This window comes from Perna viridis, chromosome 15 (assembly GCF_037379345.1).
Source record: "Perna viridis isolate PV_CMFRI_1.1 ecotype Kerala chromosome 15, ASM3737934v1, whole genome shotgun sequence".
In the NCBI taxonomy this organism is placed as follows: Eukaryota; Metazoa; Mollusca; class Bivalvia; order Mytilida; family Mytilidae; genus Perna; species Perna viridis.
In genome coordinates, this window is record NC_142459.1 from 5,017,431 (window position 1) to 5,036,159 (window position 18,729).

The 18,729-nt window shown below is 32.0% G+C and overlaps 1 protein-coding gene across 1 annotated transcript in view; it reads left to right on the forward strand.

Annotated features, from left to right (window-relative positions):
* The window catches only part of LOC148596663 (uncharacterized), a 35,414-nt gene extending 20,305 nt beyond the window's left edge, over positions 1 to 15,109 (forward strand). The window contains exons 5-9 of the mRNA XM_088563396.1: positions 11,586 to 11,699; positions 11,874 to 11,987; positions 12,453 to 12,483; positions 13,405 to 13,507; positions 14,058 to 15,109. Coding sequence (XP_088419522.1) covers positions 11,586 to 11,699; positions 11,874 to 11,987; positions 12,453 to 12,483; positions 13,405 to 13,492 — 347 coding nt within the window. The 3' untranslated portion in view covers positions 13,493 to 13,507; positions 14,058 to 15,109. The remainder of the gene's footprint in view (positions 1 to 11,585; positions 11,700 to 11,873; positions 11,988 to 12,452; positions 12,484 to 13,404; positions 13,508 to 14,057) is intronic.
* Positions 15,110 to 18,729: the final 3,620 nt, after the last annotated feature.

Below are 18,729 nucleotides of genomic sequence, written 5' to 3' on the forward strand. Positions count from 1 at the left end.
TTGCTTGGTCTACATCATCAAATTCATTAACAGCATTTCTTTCCTTAATTATCCTCTCATTAAGAAAATCTAATCTTTCTGTTCTTTTTTTATTCCATTCTTCTTTTGCTCTTTCTAATTTTTCTATAGCCATATCGTGTCTTTTTCTTTCTTTTGATATATCATCATTCTTTCCTAGTTTAGAAAATAAGAAATTACTACCAGAAAAAGCTAAAGCGTAAGTGCACCACCCAACATCATTACTACTGCACTAGCCATTTTAAAAGAAGTAAAAAGTTATTTCATAATATCAGCTGGTATAATTTTATATTTTATCAATTGTTCTTTTGTAATAGTTGCAAGAGTTATATCAAGTGTTAACATTAAAACATCGTTTATATTTAAATCAACTTTAGGAACTGGTTTTTTAAAAACGTTTTTCATTAATTCTGAATATCCAACAGTTAAAACAGTTTGAACTCCTGCATGATAAGCCATATTAGCTACTTCTTTTCCGTCAATTTGAGAAGCCATTTTTAAGGTTTAATTTTTTACTTTAATTCAAATGGATCAATTTCTTTCTTTTGTTTCGAAGGAGGTTCCTCTGTTTTTACAGTTTAAACTATTTCCTTTTTAGGAGTATAAAAATATTGGTAACTAACATATATCCCCAATCCAACAATTGGTAAAAATAATAGTTTAGTGTTGGTGGGTCCTTAACTTGATACACCTAGAACGTATAAATTGATAGCTGAGTTACCTAATGTTTTTGTCATACAAGCTCCTAAACGTCCTTCATATCTACAATATATTTTTTTTATTTCTTCTGGTGGCATAGAATCAGTATCTGAAAGTTCTAAATCCTTTCCTAGATATTGTCTACTAAAACCTCCAGCAACAACAGCTGATAATCTTTCACGTTTTTTTACTTGTTCAAAATCTTCATTATTAGTATCTATGTTTTCAACACACTCGCTTAATATTTTTTCAGCATCCATTTTAAATTTAAAAAATTTAAATATTACATAACCCACTAATGATAAAACTGCAGTATTTGTTGTAATTGTTAGTATTTCTAATAGCATTGCTTTTTTATTGCTATTTTTTTGTTAAATTGCTGAAGCATTTCTTAGCATTACTTAAGCATTACTTTAGCATTACTTAAGCATTACTTATTCAACTACCCAATAATTAGTAGGTTGATCAGTTTTCAAAATTAATTTACGATGTTTCTTTTTGTTCAGTTCTTCCTTTATTCTTTGCCTTTCTTCTAAAGTAGGAATAACATCATTCTCTCTTAGACAATTATCAAAACTATCTCTGTCTTTTGTGTAGAACATGCATAACCATTTTGTTTGTTCTCTTAAATCTTTTAACACAGAATTATATCTTTGGGATATAACCCATACTGATTGTTCTGCATGCCTTCCTGAAAATGCAAGTTCAGAAAGCATATCCCTTTTCTTCGTTAATTCTTTTGTTGCACTGCAATCATCAATGATATATAATGTTGGTTGACCAGCATATTTGTTAAAGAAAAATCTTAGTAGTTCTTGTAGTTTCTTTTCACCTTTTACAATAGGATTAACAATTATTAAATTTTTTGTTTTAGGATTTTTAACATCACCAATCCAAGAACGATTTTTGTATGCTATATTATATTCAATAGTTGGACAAAGTATAACAATATATTTAAACACCTTACAATATTCTTCTTCTAATAAGTCTAAAAAAAATTCAGTCTTTCCACAGCCTGTTTCACCACAAATAATTGAACAATGTGGATATTTAGGCAATTCCATTTTTAATAGACAATTTCTCGAAATCTTCCATCTTCAAAATTAATCTGAGCATCTTGTATAACGAACATATACAGGTTTATCGGTTCATCCTTTCCTGCTTCTTTAGTTATTTGTATTGTTATACCCTCTGATGCATTTTCAATTCTTCTTCCAGAACCATGTAATGAGTTATCATCTGTTGAACGTAAATCTAACCATAATGCAAAATTGTCTGTCAGATATTTTTCTAGTGTTGTATCGGTAAAATATAAATCTTTTATAATAATATTTGTTTCTTTATTTCGTTTGGAATTCAAAGCAAAAAATCTATTTATTTCATCCCACTGTTGATATGCTTTCATTCCTTGATTGTATAATTGGTTTGGGACTCCTTCTATTGTCATTTCTACTTTTGTAATGTTACGATTGTAAAAAGATTCAGTTGATGTTCTATCTGGGTCCTCAAACAACATTAGAATATCTTTCATACTTCTAGCTGGAACATTTAGATTAATATTCCAAAGAGTATCAGATTTGTTTTTAGCTAATTTCCTATGTCTAAGTATTCTATCATATAAAATAACCATCTTATTAGTAGTTAAATATCTAATTTGTCTCGCTAATTCAACATCAGAAACCATATCAAATTCTAAACAAATATTTTTAATAACATATGAGGCTGCTGTGTCAGTCGATTCAATTACTTTGTTATAATCATTAAAGGTAAGTTCATATTCAAGTCTATCTCCTAGTCCAGCCTGATAAAATGGTGTGTGTGTTTCTAATAATTCAAATTCAAGAGGTATACAAAATCTATTTCCATAAGCCTTTGCGATAGCTTCATCTCCTTCATTAGTAGAAGCGTCATCAGCACCTACTCTATGTTTTAACATATTTTTTTCCCTATTCCTTGGTATGCCATATTTGCACGTTCTGAAGGTCCTTTCCATAAATCTATATAACAATGAAAAATATCACTATCATCAATTGACATCACTTCATTTCCCGATATTCTTATTGTTGTTTTCTTAACTATAGATCTTCCTAGGTTTTGATAGACTGTTGCATTTTTATCTGTTGAACTTTTTAATTCAATTTCAAAAGCTAACCTGGTTGTTCCAGGAACAATAACATCATTACTACTTAGATTGGGGAATCTCACTAATAACTGCTGATTCTGGTCAATAGTTGAAGGATTATTAGTTATTACAACACTCTGACGAATACCTTTTATACCTCGTGGTTCTGTTATTCTCCTATATGGATTTAATTTTTCTCCAAATGCAGACATTTTTTAGCGTTAAAAAATGGGTGAAGGAGGTTATGATAATATAGCATTTGATAGGGATGACTATGATGATGACGATCATGACTACTCCACTGCTTCCGGATCCTCTATTAAGTAATATTAATGAATCAGGTGATAATATTCAACATTTAAGAGGTGAATTAAGGGAAGCCGAGCTTAAAGAACAGAAAAAGAAACTTGTTTATGCTTTTTATGATTTTGTTTTAAAGGAATATAATATTAGTCCTAGTGAAATTAATTTAAACCAATTTGAAATATCAGATGATGGAAAGATATTATATTGTGTAATTGATGATATAAAAATCAATATGATATCAAGAAAAGGTGGAACTAACTTTATTAGTATTACAGTTTTCATAAAGAGTATAATAAACAAGCTGGAACTAGTCGGGCAGTAAGAACTTACTTAAATTTAAATGATTATGTAAGTAAAAAATTATCACACATAAACCATAACTTATGGGCTTTGCTTGTTTTGGTTGTTGGTTTATTGTATACTGCTGCTTTCAAAAAATAAACTATCATAACTAGGAGGGGGATCAATTATTAAAATCCATTTTTTTTTATTTCACTTAATGCCCGATTTCTTCCTTCATCAATAAGTTTTTGTTTTTCTTCATCACTTATTACTTTTGGTTTTTATGTATACTATTTTTCATATTATTAAATTTTTCTAATTCATCTAATATAAGATTAAATTCATTCTCAGATATCGATGAATCGGTTAAAGATTTTGATATTAAATTTTTTATACTGTTTAATTTACTGTCTGCTAAAGTTTTAGTTTCATAATGCTTCAATGATTTTGCATGTAATTTCCTTCTAATAAATTTAACACATACACCTATTCCACCACTTAAAACAGCAGCAATTTCTAGTGGTAACATAGCTGGAAAAGCTAAACCAACACTTGCTAAAATAACAGATGTGGATATTAAACTAGTATCTAGTCCATCAGTAATATTAATTCCGCGTTTATATTTTTTATATAATCCTTTTCGAGTTTCTCGTTCATTAATTAAAGTTTTTTCTATTTCCATTATTTTATTTAATCTATAATTTTGTACATATTCTATATTTAAATCTGGATTTTAATTTGGATATAAATCAGGAGCTGTAGGTTGTTTCATTTTTAAAGTTTAAATTTATGTTTCTAAAAGTATACTCACAATTGTACAATTAGCCTTGGAATTTTCTAAACTAACAATATTTAAACACGAGCCAGCTTTAACAGACAATGGATTATTAAATATAACATTATTTCTTGTTTCATCGTTATTAAGAGATATACTATAATCTTTTTTAATATATCCATTAATAGAAATTGCTACAATAACGTCCTCTGAATATGACTCTCTATCACATGATATACTTATACCTATAATTTTTGAAGGAAGAATAATAACATAACCAACATTTTCCTTCTTACATCCATTACCAAATGAAAAATGATTAAACTTTTTAAGATGTCCTTTATACTCTGTTTAAATAGTAATATAATTTTTATGTTTTTTTGTTTGGTTTCCGAATATACTCATTTTTATATATTAATTATATTATTTCTAATACACAACTCATAGGTAACCCTTGGTTATCTATTTTATTATTATTCTCATCACAAACAGATATACTTAATTCTGAAATATCACCTTGCGATAATTGTTTGTATTCAGGATTACTAAAATTTATATGAACAATATCACCGAAAGATTTATTTTCAACAGGAACAACACTAAGAACTTTACTAGGAGCCCCATCAAGGAAATTATGAGCACTATTTATTTGTTCAAGATGAATATATAATTTCTTATAACGAGCTAAATCTATACTTTTATCACTCACACTCCACCCACTTTCCATACCTAATACTTTTGCAAGACTATGAGACAACCAAATACCCCTTGGATGATGAATACTCATTAAACCATTCTGTGGACGAATTGTTAAAGTAACATTTTCATTCACTCTTTTAAATTCATTTATTAGTTCATCTATATTATAATATCCCTTTGTAATATAATAATCTTTATCTTCTCCTCTTATTCGAAAAAGTGAATTATCTATATTATACCACCCTATATTATAAGTAAAACTTCTTATTCCTATTCTTTTTGTTCCACATTTATTATCTATATATTGTTGTAAGTTTATCGTTTTATCAATATTGGAAATTGTTTGATACATTTTTATTTTTTAAAAATGAGAAAAGAATTTGTATACAACGAAAATGCTATATACCATAAAGGTGATTCTTTTAATAAAAAAATAATTGATATTATAAATCAATCAATTATCATTTCATCAGATGGAAAAAGTTTTGAAGTAGATTTCCCTAATGTTTTTGAAAAATATGTACTACCATGTGTTACATCAAAAGAAATAGTTACACGCTGGAATACAGATTGGATGCAATTCTGGCAAAATCAACTAAACTTTGCAATATGGTGTGCAACTACAGGTTGTGGTATAGATTCAAACAACCATTTAAAAGCTGGTGGCCTTGCTGGATCTTTATTCTTGTTTCATTTTTACTATCAAACTAGAAGAATACTTTTTGAATTATCAATTGCTCTACCACAAGATAAAAACTGGAATGCATTTGATAACAGTTATAACAGAGGAGCTTACGAGAGAATATGTAAAGAATTTAATGTAGATCATAATACAGATTGGAGAATTAGTTACGGTCTTGGTGTAGTACATACAACAGGACATACAGCTTGGCATAGAACTGATTTTAGGCATGATGAATCAAATAAACATATTATTTCAAGAACGTATCAACATTTAGATTTTTCTAGAATGACATTTGGATCTGAGGTGTCAGGTGGTAGACGGTGTGGTGTTTTTGATTGTGATTATTTAGAATAAAAAAAGTTCCATATTAGAAATGTTGAACAAATAAATGATGAAGTTAAAGATTTATGGTCTACATTCATTCTTGATTCCTCTAATGGTTTCACTAGAGCAGGAATTGAACGTATTAATGAATCAATAAGAACATATTGTTGGGCAATACTGGGTTCTCAATCACAAACTAGAACAGATATACTAGGAAGTGGAACGGCCTTTGATGCACAGAAACAATTCCTTGTAAACGTTGAGGATGCTATCAATAGTCCACTAGATTTACCAAATCAAATTAAAAGATATCAAAACATGTTAAAATATGCTCGAAGTAAAGTTGATTACGTTTATGGAATTGGATTATACATGACTCCTAGTGATATGGAATTAAGAATTGGAGAAATTAAAGATTATAATAATAAGATTGTAGTAGCAACTAATAAAGAAAAACTTGGAGTAAATAACAGTGTAAATAATGAAACAATTCCTCCGGCTAAAATTATACAATTATCGGGAACACCAACAAAGAAATCTATACCAGAGCCTAAAATAGAGAAGCTAAAAGTAACTAAAAACATAGAACCTGAAAATAACACACATGAAGATGACAAAAAAGCAATAATATTTGGAAGTGTTGTGTTAGGCTTTGTGGCAATTATACTGTATAAAATTTATTAATATTTTATCACTCCCATGTTTTAGTCCCACCACCTTGGTTACATTTCACACTTTTTTTTATTTTTATTTTTTTTTACATGTTTACTTGTAGTAGTATAGAATAGTAGCGATTCGAGGGGGCCCTCGTGAGCGTCGAGTTTTTAAGAGACGCGAACGGAGGCGCGCTAGAGTCGCTACTATTCTATACTACTAAGAACACAATATAACTAAAATAACACATACAAAGCAACGAAAGTAAATGAGCAACTCGGACTCTACTAAGAACTTGGAGCATAGACCTGTAAGGTAATCTTTGTCTATTTTTTTTTTAAAACACCCGCCGAGTTGCTCATAAGAAAAGTCACGTCCGCGGTAGACGAAAGAGAAAGGGAAAACTATGATACGTTGAACAAATCAGTTTTCATGGGGAAAATGGATTTACCGTAACGATGCACGAATTCATGATGACGACCATGAAACTGCTTTAGTGAGGACTTCAATCTTGTAGTAACATAACGCGGTTCTAAGTCAAGTGCGATACAAAAAGTCAATGACGGTAAACTCTGGCGTAACGTATGAGTTGTGATATGAAAACTCCATACGCAAGGTCTGAATGGATTTTGTCACAGATGAAATGAAAGTGAACATGTCGAATGAAAATTCATCACCTTTGTCGTGAAATAATAGTTTTTTTTACTATCGATTTCTAAGTGTAGGTTAAAATATGAGGCTGACTTCATAGTGTCTGTAGTATCCTTTATCTCAAGTTCTTTGGGGTATATAAAATTCCTGAATAGGATTTTTTAACGATAGTACGTCATCTATATAGCGGAAACTTAGATTGAAATATCTAGCTAAACGATGTTTTTTCTTTCGGATCAGATCAGCTTTACAGTCAGCCTCATAAGAGTGAAGGAATAGGTCAGCAAGTAGAGGAGCACAGTTTGTTCCCTTTGAAATGCCGACCGTTTGGTCAAAAACGCGTAAACAGATATATTGTCAATCATAAATTCCAGCATTTTGAAAACATCTTCGGTATATTTAATTTAATCTAATCCAAAAAAGTTTTTGTATTTATTTTTTCCATACACCGGATTAATCAGTGTACCTATTGGCCAGACGACCAGTGCTCTGTGAAATGTTCTACAAATTAATGTTATAGTAGAAATTGTAGGGTGGGGTTATTTTTTTCTAGATCCACGCCGATAAAATACCTGCGAATTTGTTAGATTGTCGATTACTGAAGACCCGAATTGAAGCAAAATTTCTCCCGAGAAATGTTCGTTCTTTTAAAACGCAAAAATATCACCCCGCCAATATTTCCACGATTAAAGTATTTTCATCATTTTCAATCCTCGGTATTTGTTTTAATACATTACTGAAGATTAAAAAAAAAAATATTTCACGCATGTAATAATTTCATCGTTAATTAGCTTTTATAAACAGATCCTTGAAATATTTGTATAATTCATATCTTAAATTCAATAACCACTGAGTGCATGCCACTGCTTTTGCAAAATGCAAAAAAGTCCCCGATGATATTATTCCTCACAGCCCAGTATTACATCATATACTTTATAACTATCAGTTAACAAAATACAATTTTTGTTATTCCTAAAATGCAGAGGCATCATTGCAAATGGTAGAAACGGTAACGTCTCGAAACAAATGTTCAGCATTTCACAGTTTTCAAAGTTCTATGCTATTAAGTTGCAGATATTATTTTTCAAAAGCTGATACATGATTTATCTCATTATATGTGGTCTGTATCTTTTGATGATTCTTTCCGTAGCTCAATCTTGTCGATGTTATGGATTTCGTAACGCAAGGAAGCAGGTTAAATGATATCTGAAATGGTTATTACAAATTGAAATATTACAACATGCGAAAAAATACTTTTAAATTCCATTAGAATACATGAAATGATTTAAATCGATTACTACTATTTGTACTTGTAAATCAGGTTGTTTCGGGAAAGACTGTGGTATGTTTAATGTCTTTTTTTCAATATAAGCTACAATTTTCAGTATTAAAGGATATTACTTGATAAGGACTTATCAATTACTTGCTGTGTATTTTTCGTTGTTCATCTTTGATTTTTCGCAAAATATGTAAAGGAAATTTTAAGGAAATTCAACATAACATATGGTGAAAGCAAACACAAAATATTTCAAGAAAGGTCATAAAAAATACATTTTTTTAAAGAACTTATTACTCGAGGATCAAAATTTGAAAGGCGTTAAAAATTTAATAATTTACACATTTGCTATGCAGTTTTGTCATAAACGAGACTAATTGGTGTAGAATGTAGATACAAGGTTCTGAAATATTCTTGACATTACTGTTAAAGTGGACATTTTGGTGTAGGGTTATTTTTACTAATACACGGTGAGAAATATCTGCAAAAATAGTTCAGTTTTCGGTCATGAAATTATGAGAGGTGACTGAAGACCTGGATTGACACAACAAAAGCCCCGTGCTGGTTCGGGTGTTAAAAGGACAGGCCTGCAGCAGCGCGAAGCCTGTCGTATAAGGCGACTTAATAGAGCTCAGAAACCTAGGCAGGGGCTAGGCGCTCTGCGCACAGAGCAACTGGAATGTGTACCCCTGGCATGTTACATGCTGGGATTGTCAGGCTATAATACTGAAAACCTAACCGCACACCAAAAAAACAAAGACACAAAAAATGTTCCAGAGTGACATGTTAGAACTTCTTAAACGTGAAAATATAACCCGGGCAATACGTTCCTTTTCCGGAAGTGGTTCTAAGATATAAAGTATTTTCATTATTTAAACCCTCTGTACTTTTTTAATATACAAATGAATATAGAAAAAAGTTGATGTTGCAATACGTTGCATCACTATGGTTTGCGTCAGATTTTCCGCATTATTGCCTGACAATCCAGCATGTAGCATGCCTTGTGTACCCCATTCTACAATCTAAGGCACACAACCGAGTTGCTCTATGGGCAGAGCTCCCTAACCCCTGTTCAGGGTTCTGATTAATTGATTGTTGTTTAACGCCCAATCAGCAGTACTTAGCTACATCCGGGCAATGAACATGAAATGGATGATAAAATCAACGTGAAATGATGAAATGGAAAATTGGATGGGACACAAGGATAATAGGGTCGACAAATTTTGATGGCCACTGGAAATATGGAACGGGGATAAGATCAGACAATTTAGTCCCTTGCTGCGGAGTGCAATGGTTCCTTCTTCTATCGAATACCGCAGGAGGGTTCTTTAACGTGTGAGGAAAGTGGCATCTTTCCAAACAGGTAGCATCATTATGGTTTGTGGTCGCCAGCGTTCTCAGTACATTTTAGTCGGCTTTTTACGAAAAGCTTACATGTAGCGCTGCTACGAACCTATTCTTTTGACACCCGGACCCGCACGGGGCTCAGGTCTTTTTATATTTTTCATCGTTTAATAGCTTTTTATAAACAGATTCTTGCAATGTTTATGCAGCTGGTATTTTGGAATTTAATAGTCATTACGTCTAAGACTCTGCCAAAGAAAAGTCCGTTGGGACATTAAACCTCATAGCCTTGTAGTAAGACAGACTCAAAATTACATATAATTTTAATTATTAAAAATTTCAATATAACAAAGTTTAATATCCCTAAAACGCAGAGGCGTCATTGCACGCGGTAGAACCTTGGTGCTGACTTATTGTAGTTCAATGTTTTTTTATGTTTTTAGTTATTTGATACAACTGAATTTAGGATTTAGATTTTTCTATGTAACGCTGCTGATGAATGTTACTTCTCGAAAAATATGAGCAGCATTTCACAATTTTCTAAGATATTATCATTTGCATTTTTTTAATGCAATTTAGTTGCATATATTTTTTCAAAACTGAATTTTACACGTGCTTCATCGCAATATTTGAGGTTTTCATCTTTTGAGGCCTTCTCTCCGTCGCTACATCTTGTTGATGTTATGATTTCGTAACACAAGGAAGCAGGTTATAATGGTAACTGGAATGGTTATTACAAATTGAAATATGACAGTATGCGAAAACAAAACTTTTAAATTCCGTTGGAATACATGAAATGAATTAAATCAATAATGATTGCTACTATTTCTACTCAGAAAGATGTCCATGTGAAAATAAAACTTGTTCTAATAATGGACTATGTAATGCTACCAATGACGGAATGGACTATAATTGTACTTGTGAATCGGGTTGTTCCAGGAAAGACTGAGATAGGTCTAACGTATTTTCTTCAATTTAAGTTCGCTCAAATTTTCAGTATTACAGGATATTGCTTATTAAGAATTTATCAATTACTTTCTGTGTATTTTTCGTTATTGATTCTTGCAAAAAAAATATCTAATTTTTAAGGAAAATCAAAATATTTTAATGTGTAAGAAAGCTCAAAATATTTAAAAAAATAGTTTTTTTTTTAAATATTTTGTTAAAAAACTTATTACTCGAGAATTAAAAAAAAATGAAATGTGTTGAAACTTTAATCGAACGAGACTAATTGGTGTAGAATGTAGATACAAGGTTTTGAAATGTTCTTGACATTACTGTTAAGGTTGACACTTTGGCGTAGGATTATTTTTGTTGCATTCACGCTTACAAATATCCGCGAAAATAACTCTCACTCGAATAGTTCAGTTTTCGATTATGAAATTATCAGAGGTGACTGAAGACGCAGATTAACACCAAAACAATTTCCACCGTGAAATGTTAGAACTTCTAAAACATGAAAATTCCACCTGATTAAAAAGTCCATGATTAAAGTACGGGGCTCATGCATTTTATATTTCTCATGGTGTAATGATAGTTTATCTAATTATTTGATGTCTTCATCTTTTGATGCTTTTCCCTGTAGCTGAGTATTGTTGATGTTATGGATTTCGTAACACAAGGAAGCATGTTATAATGTTAACTGGAATGGTTATTACAAATTGAAAGATGATATCGAAAAATACTTTTAATTCCTTTAAAATACGTGCAAAGAATTATATCGATAATGACTGATAATATTTCTTTTCAGAAAGATGTCCATGCCAAAATCAAACCTGCTCGAATAATGGAATATGCAACGCTACGAATAATGGAATAGACTATAAATGTACTTGTGATTCTGACTGTTTCGGGAAGGACTGTGGTATGTCCAATGTATTGTTTTAATAGCACATTTTCAGTATTAAATAATATTGCTGTATAGGGCAGGATCAACTACTACCTATTTATATTTCGTTGTTTATCGTTGACTTTTTCTCAAAATGCAAGCAAAATACGGATATTCATTATAGTAATAATTGTTAATTTACCTCCTCAGATATGTGTCCATGTTCTTCACAGCCATGCCAGAATAATGGAACATGCACTGCAACAAACAATGTTCAGAACTACTTCTGCACATGTGCCACTGGATGCTTTGGAAATAATTGTGGTATTTTTGAAGTAGAGTTAAGAAATATTATCATTGTTAGATCTTAATTGATAGTTCACAAATACAAATACTGTGTATTGTCACTTCCATAAATAAGGTATTTTTTTTTTATCATAAATGGTAATCAATGATGTTATCAATTGGTTGAATGATTGATTGAAGAACATGAAATGCGTGATAAAATGAACTTAAAATGATGATGAAATGAAGAAGGGGGTAGGACACAAGGATGATTTTGGTTTCCTCTGAAAATGATATTTTCGGGAAAAAAATTATATATGTTTATGGTAGAAGTCTCCCTTTCGGTTTCGAATGCTTTCCCAATAACGTCAGTTTCCATGTATAACATGATTTTAGTTTGATGTAGCGCGGGTCATATCATTTGCATTGATCATACCCTCTAAAATAATAAATGAGCTATAGGAATAACCGCCGTATTAGAATACTAATTTGTTTCTTTTTTAGAACGCTGTACTGATTCAGCATTATCTTCAGAGTAAGTAATATATGTCACGTTTAATCAATGGTATTCTTTCTGTACTCATATCGGGAGTACTTATACTAAAATTTGAATGATACTGTAAAGATCTACTTTCTTGAAGAGCAGACGCCGATTTAAAAAAAATCGTAAGTGTAAAGTTGATCGTAAGTAATGACGTCACAACCTAAAATAGTATTGTGACGTCATAATTTACGATCAATTTCACACTTACGACACCTAATTAGCTTAAAAACCAAACAAATTAAGTAAATGCAATTAGTCAATAACTCCTAGCAATCTTATTACTTTATATCAACACACGACTCATCAACAGATTTCTTAGAACCATTTCCGGAAAAAGAAAATATTGACTTTAAAAAATACACTGGAAGATGAAGAAGTGGCATGTCCTGACGCTGCCCGAGGTTTGACATAATCAATATGTTTTGTTACCTTATTATGTTCATTGTTGGAAATATGGCGTACTTTCTTGACATTTATTTAGAAGTTGGCATTATTGCTTTTATTGTTCTCAATATCGCACTGAATGGTTCATAGGTAAATGTATTTATTTTGGTAAATTAAAACAGCAAGATGGCGTTTATTTCAATTGAATGTTTCATTTTTTGATGTTTTATCGGTGTGTAAATAGCGTTGACTGTAGGACATTTTTTTTTAAAAAGTGCCAGTGAGCTTCATTTAAAATGTGCGAACAATAAACACATTAACACGACAATTACACAAAATGAACATAATGAACTCTTATCACCACATTTGATATGTTAAAAGCGATATCTGCAAATTTTATTACACAGATAAAAGACAATAAACAACGATCAGTAAAAAAAGATAATACAAGACGGGGATTTTCTTATGTTGGTTACAATTATTTTTAACGAAAAAAAAAGGTTGATTTTATTTCGCATTCAATTTCAGAGCAATTATTGGTATAACGTCCGCTTCTGTTGCCGGAGTGGCTGTGGTTATCATTGGTATTATCGTTATCATCTGTATTGTTGCTTAAAAATAAGGACAAATGGTAACAAAATATGCTGATTCTAATTTCCACTTATCCAAATTTTATACATGATTACTGTGTTAAAAAACGTACGCAGTTCCTGATGACACAAACAGAATTTCTAAGAAGCTATGTGAAAATTAAAGTAAAAAAGCACACAGTAGAAATTCAGTGATAGTTAACTCATTGCAACATTTAGGATCTAAATACTACGCGGCTGTAAAAACGCATTTAAAATTACAGTAGTTTAGTGCGTTTAAGACGGATCACTTTTAATTCAGTATCATATAACACACACTAAATGTACACTGTAAATATTGGAAATGTAAATGTTCCTAAACTGTCATTAAAGCTTTGCAAACCAAGAACATTTTTTGTAAGTTTTATGATTTGAGGAATTTGAGGAATGCTGGTTATTCCTTAAAAAAAATACAGATTGGTGCATATTAGATAAAATATATATAACAGGTATTATTGTATCATGTAATACATTTTAACAGCAGTGTGTATTTGTACATCCATGTTTAGCAATCTTTATGAGCCAATTTTATGTCAATTATCTATATTTCAGCTGCGAACAGGAAGAAAGTGTCCAAGAGCAGATCGAATGAAGTAACAATTTAGCTGAAATATAATGTGTAGAAAAAATACTGTTGTGTTCTATTAAACTTCATAGTTAAATCGTATGTAATTAATATAGTTAACCCCTGTTGTATCCAAGACTAAACAAATAATTTAAAATGCATGGTTCGAATATCATAGGTAAAGAGCTGATATACATGTTATTTATTATTGAGGTGGAAAGTGATAGCAATTGTTTATTTAGTGGCTGAAATTTTTTACACAAAATATCAGAAAACAGTGAGAACGAACCTCATAACAATGAACAACATTAAAATTCAACATGCCGCCCCGTGCAGGTCCGGGTGTTAAAAGAATAGGCCTGCAGCAGCGCTAAGCTTGTCGTAAAAGGCGACTAAATAGTGCTCAGAAACCTAGCCGGGGGTTAGGCGCTCTGGCCACAGAGCAACTGGGATGTGTGCCCCAAGTGGTGGAATGGGGTACCCCTGGCACGTTACATGCTGGGGTTGTCAGGCTATAATACGGAAAACCTGACCGCAAACCATAGTGGTGCACCGTGTTGGGAAAGCTGCCACGTTCCTCGCACGTTAAAGAACCCTGCTGTGGTATTCGATAGGAGTAGGAACCTTTGCGCTCCGCCACAGGAGGCTAAATTGCCCGACCTTACCCATCCCCCCTTTTTCTAGTGGCAATCAAAATTTGTCGACCCTGTTGTCCTTGTGACCCATCCTTTTTTTTTATCATTTCATGTTCATTTTATCATCCATTTCATGTTCATTGTCTGAATATAGCTGAAATATTGCTGCTCGGACGTTTAACCCCAACAAACAAACAAAAATTCAACATGCCTATTCAAGTGACTGATTTCAGATAAGCAAGAGCCATGCATCCTTTATGATGTATTGTAATAAATTAGACCTTCAATACCTACATGTTACTATTGCTGAAAGGAAATGTACAGTGTCTGTGTAAATTGTACTTGTTCAAATTTAAATCAAGGTTGTTCCATAGGAGATGCAGTGTAAATCAGATTAGGTTGTTATGCAGGAAATTATAATTAAACTTTTTCTTTTCCTGGGTAAACCCTGATGAGTTGTGTTTTGTGTATATGATTATATTCTATAACGATTGATTTTTTTATCGGTTACTATTGTGACAATGTGGTAAATACAAATGATTGGTTGACTGTTGTTTAATGCCGTTTCGTCGATCAGGGCCATATCACAGCAAAAACATTTAACAATCTGCAAACATTAAAAATGAGAACGAAATCTAATTCATAAAAAATAAAATTAAAACAAAATGCCACTTACACATTAAAAAGGTACATAAAAGTAGATTTAGGACATTTAACAACAAAGATACCTCATTTCAATAAAACTTGAAAAGTTTGATAAAAATAGAACAAAAAACATGTATCGAAATTTAAACTGTATTAAATAAACCATGTGTCTTGCAAGAAATCAATAATGGCTTATGATGGAACGGTTTAGAGTAAATAAAGTATATTGTCACAGTCAAACTAGTTTCGTCTGATGTAGGAAAAAAATGTACACAACATACAGGAACATGTTTAATGGAAAAGGAGCAAACACATGGATGCACTTTGGACGAGGATCACTAAATAGCAAATGGCCATGTGTACATTTAGAATGTTTAATGGACATCTAGTTATGACGAGTTATGCCTGACGGATGAAGTGGTCAACATTTTCTTTATAAACTATAAATCTTAATGCTGAAGAGAGTGAGACATAAACTAGATAAGAAAATAGTTAGATTTCCCTTCTACCCATTATTAAATATATATCTTTTAAAATGTTATATTTTTGGCGTTTTGTCACGTGCTTGTTCTAGTCGAAAAAGACACAACATGCTCAGTTTTGGCAAAGGCGTTTTTGATGGGCAAACCGGCCTAAATGATCAAGTTGAGAGTAATCAAGGGAACCAAGTTTATAGCGGTAATCAAAAGAATGCAATCCAGGGACAAAGACCAGACATGGAAAACAGACATACACAATAAATAACATAAAGTAACTAAAATCATACATACATAGTAACAAAAGCAAATGAGCAACTCGGATTACACTAAAAACTGGGAGCATGGACCAGTTGCACCGGTAGGATAAGCGTCCTTTGCTTTTCTAGAAACACCCGCCGAGTTGCTCATAAAAGTCAAGTCCGGGGTAGAAAACGAGGAAAGGAAAACTGAACCGTTGTATAAATCAGTTTTTATGGTGCAGATGGATACAACATAACGATCCACGAGTTCATGATGACGACCATAAAACTTCTGTAGTGATGACTTCAATCTTGTAGCAACATAACCCTGTTCCAGAAGCCTATTTGTTAGAGTTCTAACGCGATAAAAAAGTCTGCGTAGTAAAACTCATGTTTTAGGCATTCATAATTCGAAATGAAAGTACAAAAAATGACAAGTTAAGGAATGAAGTCCTACTTCAAACAAATAGCAGTTTTCTTCAGGAAATGCTGGATTTTTTATTTGTAAGCCCGGGTTGAACCTCCGTTCCGTCATATTTAGCAAAGCGCAAAGGTGATCAGTTTCGAATATCGGATGACGATACGGAATAACTACGATATATGACATATCTGAGTATCCACCGTTCTTTCCGCTATATCACTACGTGTTTAAATGAATATATTTTTGATAAAAGTTCGAAGCCAGAATAATGTGATTACTTTTTTTCGTTTTTTGGTTTTGTTTGTTTGGTTTTTTTTGTTGCTTGATCAAAATAATAGCCAAAAAGCAAAATTCTAAGATTAAACAAGTCAGAGCCCATAGCAACTCTTTGTCATCCTTGAATGTTCACTTAATTCTAAACATACGATATGTCAAGTGTTCTCTTGACTGATGCTTACTGAACGGTACCTGATGATATGTTAGCTAATGTATTAGGTATCCTGTAGTACAACTAGAATGGGTGAACTTGCAACAGCTCAGTATTGTCGTGCAATTGAGTTGATTATACCAGGATGTGTGCCGTACTTAAAATGAAACGAGGTAATTTAGATATTGAAGATGTCTTTAAATCATTAATGGGTAAGTTTATGGTTTTGTAATATATGTACAATGTACATGTATTCACCTTCATGTTAAGATGCATATATACATAATACATATTTCAATTTAAGAGATGAGATAGCTAGAGTTCGGAAAATGCATTTTCACTCATCCATCTAATGATGGCTACTTCAAGGTACCCATTTTGTGTTATTTGCGAAATGCCAGCATGACTTGTTGTCTAGTTATAATACAAAGGTCAACTTATTAGCAAGTTTATTAAAAAAAATGTTACTTTAGGAAATATAGCGAGTTGACATGTGGTGAAAAAAAGTTCTAAATTTTTGCCAAATTCAAGGTCAAAATGCTTTTCAGGGTCATTATTTAAACCAATAATTTTTGTCATGTGTAGTTAAGTTGAATACACTCAATAGAAAGACATTGATTTAGATTATGGAATTTATAGGATTACACAATATAATACCTGATTTTGGATCTTCTTTTGCATATTTAAAAAATGGCTGGAATATGGCCGCTTTTTTGTTTTAAAGAAAAAACCTTGAAAAATTTCGACTTTTCATTGTCATTTCCTTCAACAAAATGGCAGCCATATTTCCGTTATTTTTAAATTTTCAAAAAGAAACGTTTTGCAATAATAAGGTTTTCTTTCCATATTTTATTCCCCCGTGCAAGTCCGGGTGATAAAAGAATAGGCCTGCAGCAGCACTACGCTTGTCGTATCAGGCGACTAAATAGTGCTCAGAAACCTGGCCGGGGGCTAGGCGCTCTGCCCACAGAGCAACTGGGATGTGTGCCCCAGGTGGTGGAATGAGGTACCCCTGACGTGTTACATGTTGGGGTTGTCAGGCTATAATACGGAAAACCTGACCGCAAACCATAGTGGTGCACCGTGTTGGGAAAGATGCCACGTTCCTCGCACGTTACAGAACCCTGCTGTGGTATTCGATAGGAGTAGGAACCTTTGCGCTCCGCAATAGGAGGTTAAATTGCCCGACCCTACACATTCACCTTTTTTCTAGTGGCAATCAAAAATCGTCGACCCTATTATCCTTGTGTTCCACCCCTTTTTTTCATTTCATGTTCATTTTATCATCCATTTCATGTTCATCGTCTGAATATAGCTGAAATATTGCTGCTCGGACGTTAAACCCCAACAATTAATCAATTATTATTAATCCATATTTTATTGACAATATCATTTTTAGATAGGCCTGCATAGTTTTCTCACGGAGCCATTTATAATGTTAATGACTTATATTAATGAATAAATAATATAATTCAGCATTGTTCACTTCGACTGTATGCATATACGGAGCAGTTAAATCCAAACAAGAACACCGATAATATTTTAAAAATCACTGACTAAGACTGTTTCATTATTTCTGTTAGAATTATTCCTCTTTACATTGTTATTGTCCTTGATACTACGACACAATTGATCACTAGTTCTTTATATTTAATCGTTGATTAAATACTGAAAAAAAAATCATCTTACAGATTACACATAAATAAGAAAGGTATAATGTAAATATGAATAAGTATTCATGCTTTAGCTAGCTCATTTGGGTTTGGTTTCCATTCGACGACCTTTTTATCCTTGTGTCTTATCCCATTTTACA